At 41.8% G+C, this 14,813-nt stretch overlaps 2 protein-coding genes across 2 annotated transcripts; one reads left to right on the top strand and one right to left on the bottom strand.

The window, feature by feature from the left end:
- Positions 1 to 1,704: 1,704 nt before the first annotated feature.
- On the bottom strand, positions 1,705 to 2,715 carry LOC125921032 (olfactory receptor 1J4-like). The gene has a single exon (XM_049628324.1). It carries the CDS (start codon positions 2,713 to 2,715, stop codon positions 1,705 to 1,707), a length of 1,011 nt encoding a protein of 336 aa, XP_049484281.1.
- Positions 2,716 to 13,121: 10,406 nt separating this feature from the next.
- Positions 13,122 to 14,210, top strand: LOC125921025 (olfactory receptor 1L8-like). The gene has a single exon (XM_049628312.1). The coding sequence runs from the start codon at positions 13,167 to 13,169 to the stop codon at positions 14,124 to 14,126; it is 960 nt and encodes a 319-aa protein (XP_049484269.1). The 5' UTR covers positions 13,122 to 13,166; the 3' UTR covers positions 14,127 to 14,210.
- The last annotated feature ends 603 nt before the right edge of the window (positions 14,211 to 14,813 follow it).

Here is a 14,813-nt window from a genome sequence, read left to right as displayed (position 1 = left end):
ACAAACAATAGCGTTTATTTACCATTTTTAATTTTAATTACAGTATAGTTAACATACAATGTTATCTTAGTTTCAGGTGTTCAATATAGTGATTCAATAATTCTATTCATTATTCAGTGTCATATTAACTATTTTTATGCCTTTTTGTTTATCAAAAACATATTTCACAAACCTTAATACTAACTCAGCTATAATGGCCCAGATATTAGTTTTGTTTTATAAACAAGTAGCATATCATTTTAAGAAGTCCTCTTTTAAAAACTTTTTATAGTTTATTAATTTTTTTTAATTAAAAAAAAATTTTTTTAACGTTTATTTATTTTTGAGACAGAGCGAGACAGAGCATGAATGGGGGAGGGGCAGAGAGAGAGGGAGACACAGAATTGGAAGCAGGCTCCAGGCTCTGAGCCATCAGCCCAGAGCCTGATGCGGGGCTCGAACTCACGGACCGCAAGATCGTGACCTGAGCTGAAGTTGGACGCTTAACCGACTGAGCCACCCAGGCGCCCCAACAGTTTATTAATTTTTTGAGAAAGAGAGTGCAGGGAGGGGTAGGGAGCAAGGGAGAGAGAGAGAGAATCCCAAGGAGGCTCCACACTGTCAGCAAAGAGCCCAATGTGGCACTCAAACTCACGAACCATGAGATTGTAACCTGAGCTGAAATCAAGAGTCAGACACTTAACTGACTGAGCCACCTAGGCACCCCTCACATTTGAGAATTCTTATCTCTTTAACTTGGCATCAGTAAGTTAAGGGGTCAGAAGGTATAACTTATACAAAATGCAACATAATTTAGACCGCAAATCTTAGTCTAAGATTGTTTCTCTTCTTCAAGAAGAAACAGAATGTGTAACCTTCTTTCAGAAAAAGAAGTTCATGTGTTTTGATATCACAGCAATTCATTTATATCTCTTCAGATAGATAAGGCCATACCTTAAAATGTTGACTTGACAAAAATGAGAGTTGCTGATAATGCCATGTACCAACGCTTATGGGAGAATAATGAGGACAAGAAAAGATACCTAAAGCTAAGGCAATAGGTTATGGAGATCATAACCTGAAAAATAGGCAGGGAATACAATCCAAGTAGGGATCCAAAAAGGGGGGAGAGACCATTGAAATCAAGGAAAACAAGGAAACAAAGGCAGTCAATGTATCAGTTAGCTTTTGCTGCATAACAAACCATCCCCAAATTTAGTGGCTTAACAACAGCCACTTGTTTATATGACAATTCCATGCACTTGCAATTTGAGCAGGGAATGTGCTAGCTGGATAGGGCTTCTCATCTGGGTTTGGTTCAACTGACCACAACAAGGGCTTACTCATGCTTCTGCTGTCACCTACCAGGTCACCAGGGAGTTGGTTGATTGTTAGCTGGAGCATCTTGGTTCTCCCTCACATGGCCCCCATCTTCACACACCCTAGCTTGGACTATTTCACATGGTGGTCTCAAGGTTCCAAGAGGAGAAGGAACAGAGTCTACATAGGCTTGGAAATCTCACACCACTTTCACTGAATCTATTAGTCAAAGTCAGTCAGAAGTCCTGTCCCGATTCAGTGGGTAAGGAAACAAACCACATTTATAAGAGGGGCAGTGAAGTAATTTGGCCGTTTTTGCTATCTACAACAGTCACCTACACAATTTTTCAAGGAGGTGTCTCTAGAAACATCACTAGGAAAATTAAGAATATGAGTGAGTAACTGTTACTTAGAAAAAATAATTTTCCTCCTATAAAGTATCCCCAGAGCCAGTTTCATGTCCCTGTTCCTCAGGCTATAGATAAAGGGGTTTAACATGGGTGTCACCACTGTGTATATAACTGAAGCAATTATATCTTTGACTTTGGAATTGTTTGATGAAGGAATGAAGTAAATCATTGCAAGAGTCCCATAGTACAAAAACACCACAAGGAGGTGGGAGCCACAGGTGGACAAGCCTTTGCAGATCCTCTTGATGGAGGGAACCCCTAGGATGGTGGCCCCAATGCGAATATAAGAGCCCAAAATAGCACACAATGGCAGGAAGGCAAACACTCCCCCCTCGGTGAAGATAACTAGCTCATTGAGGGAGGTGTCTGAACAGATCAACTTCAAAAGGGCAGTGAGATCACAAAAGAAATGAGGGATGGTATTGTCAGCACAGAAGGACAGGCGGGACAGAAGGAGAGTATGCAATAGGGCATGGGCACACGAGAAGAACCAGGATCCAGCCACCAGTAAGATACACAGCTCCTCCCTCATGACAGTGGTGTAGTGGAGTGGTTGACAGATGGCCACATACCTGTCATATGCCATCACTGCAAGAAGGAAATTGTCAAGACAGACAAAAAATATGAAAAAATACATCTGGGAAATGCATGCCACATAGGGGATGGATAAGTGCTGAGTCTGCATGTTCATCAGCATCTTTGGGATGGTGACAGATGAGAAAGAGATATCAGAGAAGGCCAAGTGGCTGAGGAAGAAGTACATGGGCGTGTGGAGGCGAGAGTCCAGCCTGATGAGCAGGATGATGAGCAGGTTCCCCAGCACCGTGGTCAGGTACATGCCCAGGAACAGGGCAAAGAACATGCCCTGCTGCTCTGGCCAGATGGGGAGCCCCAGGAGAAGGAACTCGGACATGCTGCTCTGGTTCTTAGGCCTCATGTTGTTCTTATCTCTGCTGGGGATGGAAGGAGTAGGAAGTGTCAGGGACTGAGATATGGCATTTATCATCACTATGTGTACATTACAGCCACATGCTGTTTCTCCTGGAAACTGTATCAAAATTCAGACACACCACACATTTTGCTGTCTGAGTCTTCCATCTGCCCCATTGTGGTCACAGAGTACATCGGATTTCCAACAGCAAACAAGATTTCCTTCAAAGGAGGCCAGCCTAAATTTCTTTACTTACTTGACCATGTTCCAGATACTTTCTTGGCACTGAGAATAAAACAGAAAATAAAATATGCAATCCTCTTCCTCCTTAGAGCTCACAATTATTGAGCACAATATAGAGTACTGATCAGGAGCTAGGGCTCTGTAGCTAAAAATCTTGAATTGGACTCCAACCTCGATAATTTACTCCCTGAATGACCCTGGGGACTTTCTCTTTGTCACCATAATCAGAGATCCTACTCTTCAGCATTCTGCTGTTCCTGCCCTTCATTCATTTGGCAGAATATTCTAGTCCATGTTTGGAATTGTTTCAGGGCTTCAAAATTACCCCAGCCACCTGCTTGATTACCTACTTATACTCATACATATGATGACCCTATATTATCTTATCCAAGCCAGCATGCTTTAAGAGTGAAAAGAGGGGCACCTGGCTGGCTCAGTCGGTTGAACATCCAACTCTTGATTTCGGCTCAGGTCATGATCCCAGGGTCATGGGATCAAGCCCTATGTTGGGATCTGCACTAAGCATGCAGCCTGCTTAAGATTTCTCTCTCTCTCCCTCTGCCAGGCACTCTCCCTTTCCCTCTAAAAATAACTTTTAGAAAAGATTGAGGAGAGAAGTTACATAATAATTATGCCAGAACAATAGGTCTACACCAAGATTTTCCTAGGCAAGCCAGAATGTATGGTCACCTACTTACACCACACTTTACAATTTTCAAAGGTCTTTCACATGCACTTAATTACATTAATTAGTAAACATTTATTGAGTGCCTGTAAAGCAGAAATTCCAGCAGTTAATTCTTTCATCTTACTATAGTGGAAACAGGTGTGAAGTCACATACTCCATGGCATGTAGTGGTTGATAGACTCTGATATAAAGCATAGAGATTCTGATAGTCTTTACACTAAAGGCCAGGCTCCCTTGCTGGGAATTAAATCAGACTTAGAGGCCACATACAGAAGCCCTACGATGGAACCCAGTGAGACAGCATCATTCTAACGATAGGGATCTGATAGAAGAGTCTCTTCAAAGAACACAGATGAGCTCAGCCATTTCTGAGCTCATCTCAGTCAGTGGGACCAGATGGAGGGCAGTGACTTAAACCTTCTGCTGATACGTGGCTGCCCAGTGACATTCATTGGATAAAACTTCTCTTTGGAATTCAAGCATTTTGGGGGTGAAATCCAAAAGTTTTGTGTCAAGTAGAATCTTCACCTTCAATGATTGGACCAGGAAGAATAGAACCCTGATGCAAGCCACCCCTGTGTGAAAGAAACAGCTGGATACATGCCTCAGGAAGGAGGAAGGGAAGCTGTCTGCTGGAGTTTGAAAGAGACTGTTTGGATGTTTCCCCTGCCTTTGCACAAAATACTCTGAACAGTCAAGAAATGACTAGCAAGTTTAAAATCTCATGCATTTAGGGAATAATCATGATGCTAGCACCCATTTAGTGCATGCTTATCACATGCCACATACTGGGTGGAATAATCCTATCACTTTACAGTTCAGCCTTCTTAGCCTCACAGAGGTTGAGCCCACAGTCCAAAATGAAGTGTCAAAATAAGAATTTGAAATAAAATGTGTGTGACACCAGAGCCTAAGCACTTAACCACTACCATGTTCTCAAGAGTAGAAATATGGTTGGGGCACCTGGAGGCTCAGTCGGTTGGGCAGCCGACTTTGGCTCAGGCCATGGTCTCACATCTTGTGTCATGATCTTGTGGTTTGTGGGTTCAAGCCCTGAGTTGGGCTCTGTGCTGACAGCTCAGAGCCTGGAGCCTGCTTCAGATTCTGTGTCTCTCTCTCTGCCCCTCCACCACTCATGCTCTCTCTCTCTCTCTCAAAAAAAAAAATAGGTAAACATTGAAACAAAATTTTTCAAAGAGTAGAAATATGGCATTTTGGAAGACCAATGAAGAAAAGTGCCCTCAGTGCACTGTGGGGTCTTCAAATCACATGGACAAATGGCTTACAACCTGGCTTGAGAATGACTCTTCTTGGAGCTGGATGTCTCTGTCTGAAATAAAAGGAGATAAGACATAAGAGGAGAATGTAGCTATCAGACTGTTTATCCAACACATACACATAGACACACACATCATACACAAACACACCCATGCACATACACACACCCATGGACATACACACAAAACTATGCACACACACACATGTTGCCTTATCATGGTTTTAGTTCTCTCCCTTCTATACCCATTCTTGGTTAAAATACAGTGTGAGTGTTTTATACGTAAAAACACACATGTAGTCACACACACATGCACACCATCACAGACCTCAGATCTATATGCATTCTCTTCACGACATAAACTCATTCTAGGTAAAACACATTCAGGGTTTGTGTTGCTTTTACATGAATTTACACACAACGGATAAATAAAACACCGTTGCACACAACACAATACATAAACATCACAGTCATCCAAACAAAGCACAACCCACACAAAAAAGCACATACTATCTACAGATAGGTACATGTGCAGCAATGCAAATACACCACACACAAACATAAGCATAAACAGCACAGGAATACACACACACACACACACACACACACACACACACTACCAAGAAGAGTTTTCCTTCCATAATCTATTGAAACCCTGTCTACATGAACAGAGTTGGTATGTGAGTCAGTTAACCACTAAGTGCACTGGGTTACACAAACAACACAAAAAAATACACATCCAGTGCCAGGTGGTAATTCTCCATCTTCCTCTGACCTGCAACATTCCTTGGTGAGCTCAGACACTTCTGGTCGAGGTTGTTCCTTGGGCCTTCACTTTTTGTTCAGGACACTTGGTATCCAAGGAACAATTTCTCATGACCTAGGGACCTTGTGAAGGTTTCATCCCTGTTTTCCAGCAGCAGAAAAATGGGCAAGAAAATCCTCATTCACCAACAAGATTAATACCCCGGGGGAACAGCCCAAGCTTCTGATGAGAGCAGAAGCCTATATAGGCTAATTGCCCAATTTCTGGCCTTTCCCTTGGGAGCTAACCTGTGAAGGAACTAGAGGAGCTGAGTCACAAGTCCCAGGAGAAGGTGTCCTTGATGTTGGTGTCATGAAGAGCAGAAGTGACCATGGCCACCTTGGCTTCTGAATAGCTATGGGGGCAGCCTTTCCATACCTTACAGAATGGCCAAAACAGGATAAGACCTGGCCCTTGCAGACTCCCAAATTTAAGACCTGGCTTCCATCAGAGCAAGCATTCCACTGCCACCTGAGAGCTTGCAGGTCTCCTCACTCCCCTGAGATACTCTGCAGGGCAGGAGCTGAGGCTTGATCAGGAAAGAGTCAAATGGTGAGATTGATCCCAGGGCATTAGACACAGACTGACCTGAGATCAGTACAATCTCTGCCACTGGGTCATCTAAGCAAGGGACTACGTTCTGCTCCCTCAGACCTATGGCAGGTGGTAACAGTTCCTTGACTGCAAGGTTATTGTCAGCATTAAATGAGATACTGGTGCTAAAGCACTAAACCCAGCCAGTTTCCTAAAGACAAATGGCCTAAGGGACAAACATCCTAATGAATTTGCCAAATGAAGCATTCACTTTAATAACTGTTCAAGTTTGTAACATACCAACCCAAGTCTTCATTTAATTTTAAATTATGCTAGTAGCAGACTCTGGATGGGAAACAGGAACACAAGACTTTATTTTCCATTTTATGCTTTTGATAATGGGTCTTCTTTCTTCTGAAAGTCAGAATAATGGTAATATATGCCATCACAGAAATGTATATATGACAGAGAGAGGAAGAGAGATAGAGATTTTAAGAATTGGCCTATGCCATTGTGGGAGCTGACAAGTCCAAAATCCACAGGGCAGACAGATCTGCAGGCTGGAAATTCAGGCTGTCTTGAGGCAGAGTCTCTTCTCCAAGAAATCTCATTTTTTTATTGGACTCTTAAGGCCTTCAGCTGATTAAATAAGAGTAATCTCCTTTACTTAACATTATTCTACTTTACTTACATATATTTACTTTATAAAATATTTTATTCGTTTACTTAAATTATATTCCTTTACTTAAAGTCAACTGATTGTAGATGTTAATCACATCAACAAAATACCCCCATGGCAACACCTGAATTACTATTTGGTTAAGTAACTGGGTACCAGAGCCCAGCCAACTTCACAAAGAAAATTAACCATCACAAGTGGTGAGGTCAGAGTGCCAGTCAAGGAATCCTCACCTGGGAAAAATATGGAGATAGGGTTGCTATGAGAAAATAGATCAGCAACCAGTAAGGGGTACTGTTCCATCTCTATGAACAAAGAAAATCAAGGATGAATGAGAAGACTGAGTGTACTCAATAAAACATTCTAGTCCCTTGCTCGATTTTTAGACCTGAGCCACTTTTCAGACCCAGAATCCACTGACGGATGGAGAGACCACGTCCCAAGAAGGAAAAGCCATGCAACACCACAGAGAGTGCGCTCATGATGATTCTCCCTGTCCTTCCCCAGAGGTACCTATGGCCATTTACTTGGGCAAATTTATATGGGGGAAAATTCATCATGGTGTCATTGTTAGAGAGGATGCAAATGGGGACAAGGTATTAAATGGAGTGCTGGCCAAACCGGTTATACAGTGGGTCCACTTAATCTGCAGACTCACTGTGTGACTTCAGTAGTCTCCTTAAATATAATTACAAAGAATGCTTGGCAGTTGGCACATCCCCAACATTGAATCCCTGACCTTTGGGGATCCTCTGAAATTACCCATCACCAAGTCAGGGCAATAAATCAAAAATAATAATCCGAGGGGAATGGCAGAGAAAGCATGCCAGAGAGGATATCCATCATTTCTCTCCTTCATTCACCATTTGAGTCCCTACAAAAGACAGACCCTGGAAGGTGATAGTGGACTATTGCAAACTCAACCGAGGAGTAGCCTCAATCTCAGTCATCTTCCCAGATGTGGTATATTTGCTACTGAGGACTAGTATGTGGTCTTAGCTACATGGTTTGCAGCCACTGATCTGGTGGATGCATTCTTTTCCACCTCTAATACACAAAAGGATCAGAAACAGCTTGCGTGTACTTTGAATGGAAATGGTATATGGTTTTCCCCAGGGTTCTGCTAACTCTCTTGAATTCTGTAATAATATAGTTGTAAAACATGCAGACAATCTAGATATCCCACAGAACATCACACTGGTCCACTGTATCAATGACACCATGGTAAATGGATCAGATAACCAAGAAGTTACTAGCAAGTTGGAGCCTTAGAAAGACATGTACAGTCTTGAGGGTGAAAGATAATCACTGCAAAAATGCAGGGGACCCATTATACCAGTATCATTTTTAGAAACCCAGTGATCTAGGAGAGGGATCAGAAAGCTATGGCTGCATAGAATATCCCCTATAACCAGGTGACAGGAAGAAAACTCCTGAGCATGGTTCATAAATAGATCAGCTCACTGTGTAATTGTAGGTCAAAAATGAATAATGACTCCACTATTATTCATCAAGGTTTGCCTCGTAAGGTAGCCCTCAGCTTTAAGCTCTTTTTGGGGATAGCCTTGACTGAAAGAAACTGCTTCATACAAGCATTCTTCCGTCCAAGGGCAGCCTACACCCAGTGATCAACATGAGGATATAAAGAGCCATCCCCCTCAATGTCCTAGCTCCAGAGCTCCCAGTAGGGTCAGCTGAGACCTTCATGAGGACTGTATCACAACCCAACTTCTCCCTCTGCCCAACTCTGCTTTCTTCCTCTCCTTTCCACAGATGTGGATCCCTACAGCCCTCTCTAATAAATGCCCCACAGGCTAATCTCCATCTGAAAGTCAGGTTCCTGGAGAACCCAAACTGTAACACTCCCTACTCAACCAAACACACACACACACACACACACACACACACACACACACACACAGTCATCCTCCCCTTTGATTACTCTATACTTGAGGACACTAAAGCATGCCCTGGAGATGTTATGGTAAGTTTGAAAGGCTTGGAAATAACCTCTATCTTCAGAAGGTGGCCTCAGGAGTTTGTTGTTCCCCTAAGGGCAGCTCTGCTCAATTCGGTTGCCATTGTGATTTCTGTATTGAGAGAGAGGTCACAGTGCAAACTCTCTTGAGGGGTCCGGTTGGAATGAACACACTGTAGCTTCCTCAGCCCAGCAAGGACCCAAAGGAGTCCAGGAGAGCAGAGGCAAACTCATGAGAAGCCAACAGAGTTTCCCCAACCAGGAGAGTTCCTGCTACAGTGAATCTGGGCATCTCTGCCTTCTGCAGAACAGAGAACAACTGAAGGATGCTGAGAGACAGAGGGTGAGGAATAGGGATGTGAGGCAATATCAGAAAACATTTTCCCTCTGGAATCTAGAGCAATCTGCCTATCTGCTTTTTCCTCCTTCCTCCCAACCCCTCTTGCTATCTCTGGCTAGAAGGTCAAAGATCAGCTTTGATGGATAGATAAACTTAACCAATTTGGAAAAGGGGTTCAGGAGGGAGAAAAGATTTTTTTAAACCGGAAAGGGTGAAATGATATCTGGATATGGACAGTGAACACCAGCATGCTGGCTGCCCACCTGACCATCCACCTGACCTGGGTACTTATTTCAGCCACCTTTTAGCTCCTTTAGCTCCAAAAATCACATGGACACAGTATATGAGAGTTCAGCCTAACATTTAAGTCTGGCTTTGTATTTTATGATCACCCTATTTGATCCCTATGCCAGTATGTTATTATACCATGATTTGGGAGGAGGGTATTTATTTATTTATTTTGAGAGGGAGAGGGAGAGAAAGAGAGAGAGAGAGAGAGAGAGAGAGAGAGAGAGAATGAGCAGAGGTGAGGCAGAAAGAGAGGGAGAGAGAGAGAATCCCAAACAGGCTCCATGCTCAGCACAGAGCCCAAAGTGGGGCTCGATCCCAAGTCAGTGAGATTATGACTGAGCTATGATCAAGAGCTGGACACTCAACCATCTGAGCCACCCAGGTGCCCTATACCATGGTTTTTAAGGAATCAGATTCCCAATAAGTAGATATGGGGAGTTTAGTGGAAAAGCTACATACATACACAAAGGTCCCCCTCCCTAACACATCCCACGCTTTGAGAATGATTCCCTCAGATTCTCACTTCCAAAGCTTCTTTCTAGTTTGCCACGTACTCAGCCCAGATGAGACACAGTGGTACCCAACCTTACTTGATCCCTTTAAATCTTCATCTCACACTCTCCAGGTATCCCCTTCATAAATAACTTATTTTTGCTGATGTATATTTTACAAACTGCACTTATATGTTCTATTTGCTCTTTAGAATATCTAAAATCACTCAATGCACAAGTAATAGAGGTCAAGTACACCCCCCACCTGTGCTTCCAAGTCCATTGCACTTTCTACCACACCCTTGACTTAATATACACACAGTGCCCCAGCCATCCAAGACCAAATTCCCCATTTTTGTTGCCAATCACACATATGAGAATTTTCAAATTCTGCAATCTGTTTAACACAGAAAAAAAAGATATCCCACCATAACAGCAAAGGTCTGTTTTTAACATGGGGTGAGAAACATTTAAGGAAACAAAATGTGTGGGATGTGTATGTGTTAAAATAGAAAATGATGAAATTGGAAAAAAAATTGATCCTGTGCATGATTGTTTCAGACATATTTTATAGCTTTATAAAAATATGAGAAGATGAAAAGTGGTTAATACTTAAATCTTGAGATTCAGAGTTAATCCTGAATTTGAAACCTATTTTTGGACATTTACTTGATGTGTGAGTTTAGCAAATTATTTTATCTCTGTATCTGCTTCCTCATTAGAAAAAGGAAATAGGAATAATAATACCTTATGCCAGGGCACCTGGGTGGCTCAGTTGGTTGAGTGTCCAACTCTTAATTTTGGCTCAGGTCATGATCCCTGCATCGTGGGATCGAGCCCTGCATCAGGCTCTGCGTTAAACATGGAGCCTGCTTGAGATTCTCTCCCCCTCTCCTTCTGCCTATCCCCTACTTGCATGCTCTATCTTTCTCTCTCAGTCAAATAAAAAAAATAGCTTATGCCTCACAAGTTTGCAGTGAGGATTAAACAAAATTCTACCTGTATGAGATAAGTATTTAATTACTGATTCACTCTCAGATTATTCAAAATATGGACAAATACACCATCTAAGAAAGCTTTGTAACTTCATATTAAGGTTAATCTGGCCATAAAAGCATTAACGTGTGGGGACTGGTGTTGTTTTAGTATTCAGATTCATTACTTCTGAGAAAATGTACAAATACCTAGTTAGAGAAAAAGTCATTGGCACCAACAGTGATGGGGAAAAGACAATGGTATCAAATATTTACTCTGCCCCTGGAATCATTCTAAATGCTTTAAGCACATTTTTTAAATGAAAACATCATAAAAATATTATGGGGAAAAATACTAGTATAGCTATTTACAGATAAGAAAACTGAAATGTAAAGATACTTAATTATTTGCCTGATACTAACCAGCTGCAAAGTGGGCATTTAATTGTTGTATGACCAAATGAATAAACAAATGGTGATTCTTTGAACTGCTGTTTAAAAAATGCCTATCCAATGTGTCCATTCTCAATGTCTTGATGAATAATTTAAAACACTTTGTAGGTAGGGGCACCTGTGTGGCTCAGTCGGTTAAGTGTCCAACTTCACCTCAGGTCATGATTTTGTGGTCCATGAGTTCAAGCCCCACATTGGGCTCTGTGCTGACAGTTCAGAGCCTGAAGCCTCCTTCAGGTTCTGTGCCTCCTTCTCTCTCTACCCCTCCCCTGCTATCAATCTGTCTCTCTCTCTCTGTATAAAATAAACATTAAAAATGTTTTTAAATAAATAAATAAATAAATAAATAAATAAATAAATAAATAAAACACTTTGTAGGCATGAGGATATCTGAGTTTATGTTGTTCATGGTAACAAAGATTTAGAGGACATTTAGGGAAACATAGTAAGTGTGCTGCATGCGTACAGTGGAAAGAGTCAGAAGTAAAGGGCCAGAACATTGGTAGATCTCTAAAATTATACATAGATAGAAAAAGAAAGAATGAGATATATGCCACAGTATTATTGAAGTAATTGTTGAAGTAAGTGGAAGGAAAAATACCTAGACAAAGCAATAATAGATATTTTATAAGGTTATCGATATAACTAAATAAATGGATGCTGGCATAGAAGGACATATGCTTGCTTAATGGTTGGATGTCCAAGATATGGGAACATGATCAGATTTAGGAAACTAGAAGAAAAATAGGTAAAAAGTAAATTTAAAAATAAGGGTTTGGGGGCGCCTGGGTGGCTCAGTCGGTTAAGCGGCCGACTTCAGCTCGGGTCATGATCTCGCGGTCCGTGAGTTCAAGCCCCGCGTTGGGCACTGTGCTGACAGCTCAGAGTCTGGAGCCTGTTTCAGATTCTGTGTCTCCCTCTCTCTGACCCAACCCCCGTTCATGCTCTGTCTCTCTCTGTTTCAAAAATAAATAAACGTTAAAAAATTTTTTTAAATAAATAAATAAATAAATAAATAAATAAATAAGGATTTGTATGGACTGATAATGATAGGTTGACATTCACTAAGGAACATGAGCTTCTAAATAAGTACTGCTAAAGATAAACGAATCACAACAACAAAACTTTGTTGGCCTAGGTTCATTATTCCTCTGATTTCCCTGTTGAACATTTCATCAACCCCCTTTTTTTGGCAAGTAGTTTCAAAGGTAAAGCTCAGAATGACATGACTGAGCATTTGTTTTGATACAGAGAAAAATAAAACCATCTAATCTAAAATAACTCCACTCTACTTTTGTCAGTCTCTATCCCCTTATGTGGTTTATTTTTCTTTATAGAATGTAGAACTATCTGATGATAGGTGATAGATGATAGATGATGATGATGATGATGAAGATAGATAGATAGATTCTTTATTAAAATGGAAGATCTAAAAGCCAGGCTGTCTCTGCCTTTTTCACAGTGGTGTCCCTACTCCCAGAAGAGCACTTTACACAAAGTAGGTGCTCAATAAGCAAATATGTTTAAGATTTAATATTAAGCTGAATTAGGAAAGTTAAACTCTGTTCCTGAAAGAAAATTCTTGTTCCCAAAGTCCATGCTATCAATACCAGAAGTGTGTGAAATCTGAAGGCTGAGAGGGGAGGGCAGCATCAGGGACCACAAAGTTGACAAGTTGCCAATATGGTAGCTAATCATGACCTTATGGGTGAAAAGTAAGCATAGGAAGAAACATACTGGCTTGTTATGAAAGCAATTTGTGTGAAATGGTAAGATGTTCTTTGTTTTAGCTGGCTTCATGATCATGGAAAGAGTCAACCAAACCAGCAGCGTTTCTGAGTTCATCCTCCTGGGACTCTCCTCCCAGCCTGAAGACCAGAAGCCACTCTTTATCCTCTTCCTCACCATGTACCTGGTCACCATAACAGGGAACCTGCTCATCATCCTCGCCATCCACTCTGACCCCCAGCTCCAGACCCCCATGTATTTCTTCCTGAGTTTCCTGTCCCTCACTGACATTTGCTTTACAACAACCATTGTCCCCAGGATGCTACTGAGCTTTCTGTCAGAGAAGACCATCTCCTATGCTGGGTGTCTGACACAAATGTATTTTATTTACGTTCTGGCCAACACTGACAGCTTCCTCCTGGTGGTCATGGCCTTTGACCGCTATGTGGCCATCTGTGACCCTTTCCACTATGTCACCACCATGAGCCACCACCGCTGTGTCCTGCTGGTGGCCTTTTCCTGCTCATTTCCTCACTTCCACTCACTCCTACACACACTGCTACTGAATCGTCTCACCTTCTGTGACAACAATGTTATCCATCACTTCTTCTGTGACATCAACCCTCTGCTGAAATTGTCCTGCTCCTCCACATTTCTCAATGAAATCGTGATAATGTCAGAAGGTTCTGTTGTTTTGGTGACCCCCTTTGTGTGCATCACCTTCTCTTACATACGAATCCTCATCACAGTTCTCAAGATCCCCTCAGCTGCTGGGAAACGCAAAGCCTTCTCCACCTGTGGCTCTCACCTCACTGTGGTAACCCTCTTTTATGGAAGCATCTTCTATGTCTATTTACAGCCCTTGTCCAACTACACTGTGAGAGATCATGTGGCAACACTTGTCTACACAGTTCTTACCTCCATACTGAACCCTTTTATCTATAGCCTGAGAAACAAAGACCTGAAAGAGGGCCTGAGGAAACTGATGGGCAGGAGGAAGTCCTAGCCAGAACCTCTGGAAGCATGTTCATGAGTGTCTCTTCTCCTTTGGACCCTGTTTCTGCTGCTCAGGAGGGATAATTCATATGTGTCATGGATGTTGGATTGTATCCATTTCTTTGCATATGCAACCATCTTTCATTGAGATCATTATGATTCAATAATTGGCTCAAGGTCTACCAAAATCTTGGCTTCCAGTTTTTACATTTCTACCTCTCTCTACTTCCTCTTCTCCAAGAAACCATATCTTTTTTCATTCCCTTTAAGTACAGTTGAAACCTGTTTCCACATAAATTCCTGGAACTAATTCATAACGGTTCAAGGACTTTGATTCCCTTAGTATCCTTCTTACTTTAATGAACTTCTGTAATCAGTTTTGCTAGCTTTTTGAAAATAATTACAGTAATTTAGGGAGAGAAAGAGAGAGAGATACAGAGATAGATTGAAAATTTCATCAATTGGAAACTTTCACCAAAGCAAAGAATGTGTCTGGCCCATCACTTTATGCAGGGATTTTGCTCTTCCTTCTTCTCTATCATTGACAGCAGGATATTCCAGAATATTCTGGGCTCTGTAACACAGGCCCATCTCTTAGCCCTGATTAGCTAAATGACTTAGTAGTTCAGCACACAACTGAACCAATGATCAGGCCAGCATGCAGCGGGGAGTTGCCTCTGGGTCTTTACCCTGGTCA

This window comes from Panthera uncia, chromosome D4, assembly GCF_023721935.1.
Source record: "Panthera uncia isolate 11264 chromosome D4, Puncia_PCG_1.0, whole genome shotgun sequence".
NCBI lineage: Eukaryota > Metazoa > Chordata > Mammalia > Carnivora > Felidae > Panthera > Panthera uncia.
Note: the sequence above shows the minus strand (reverse complement) of the source record. Positions and strands in the feature narration are given on the sequence as shown.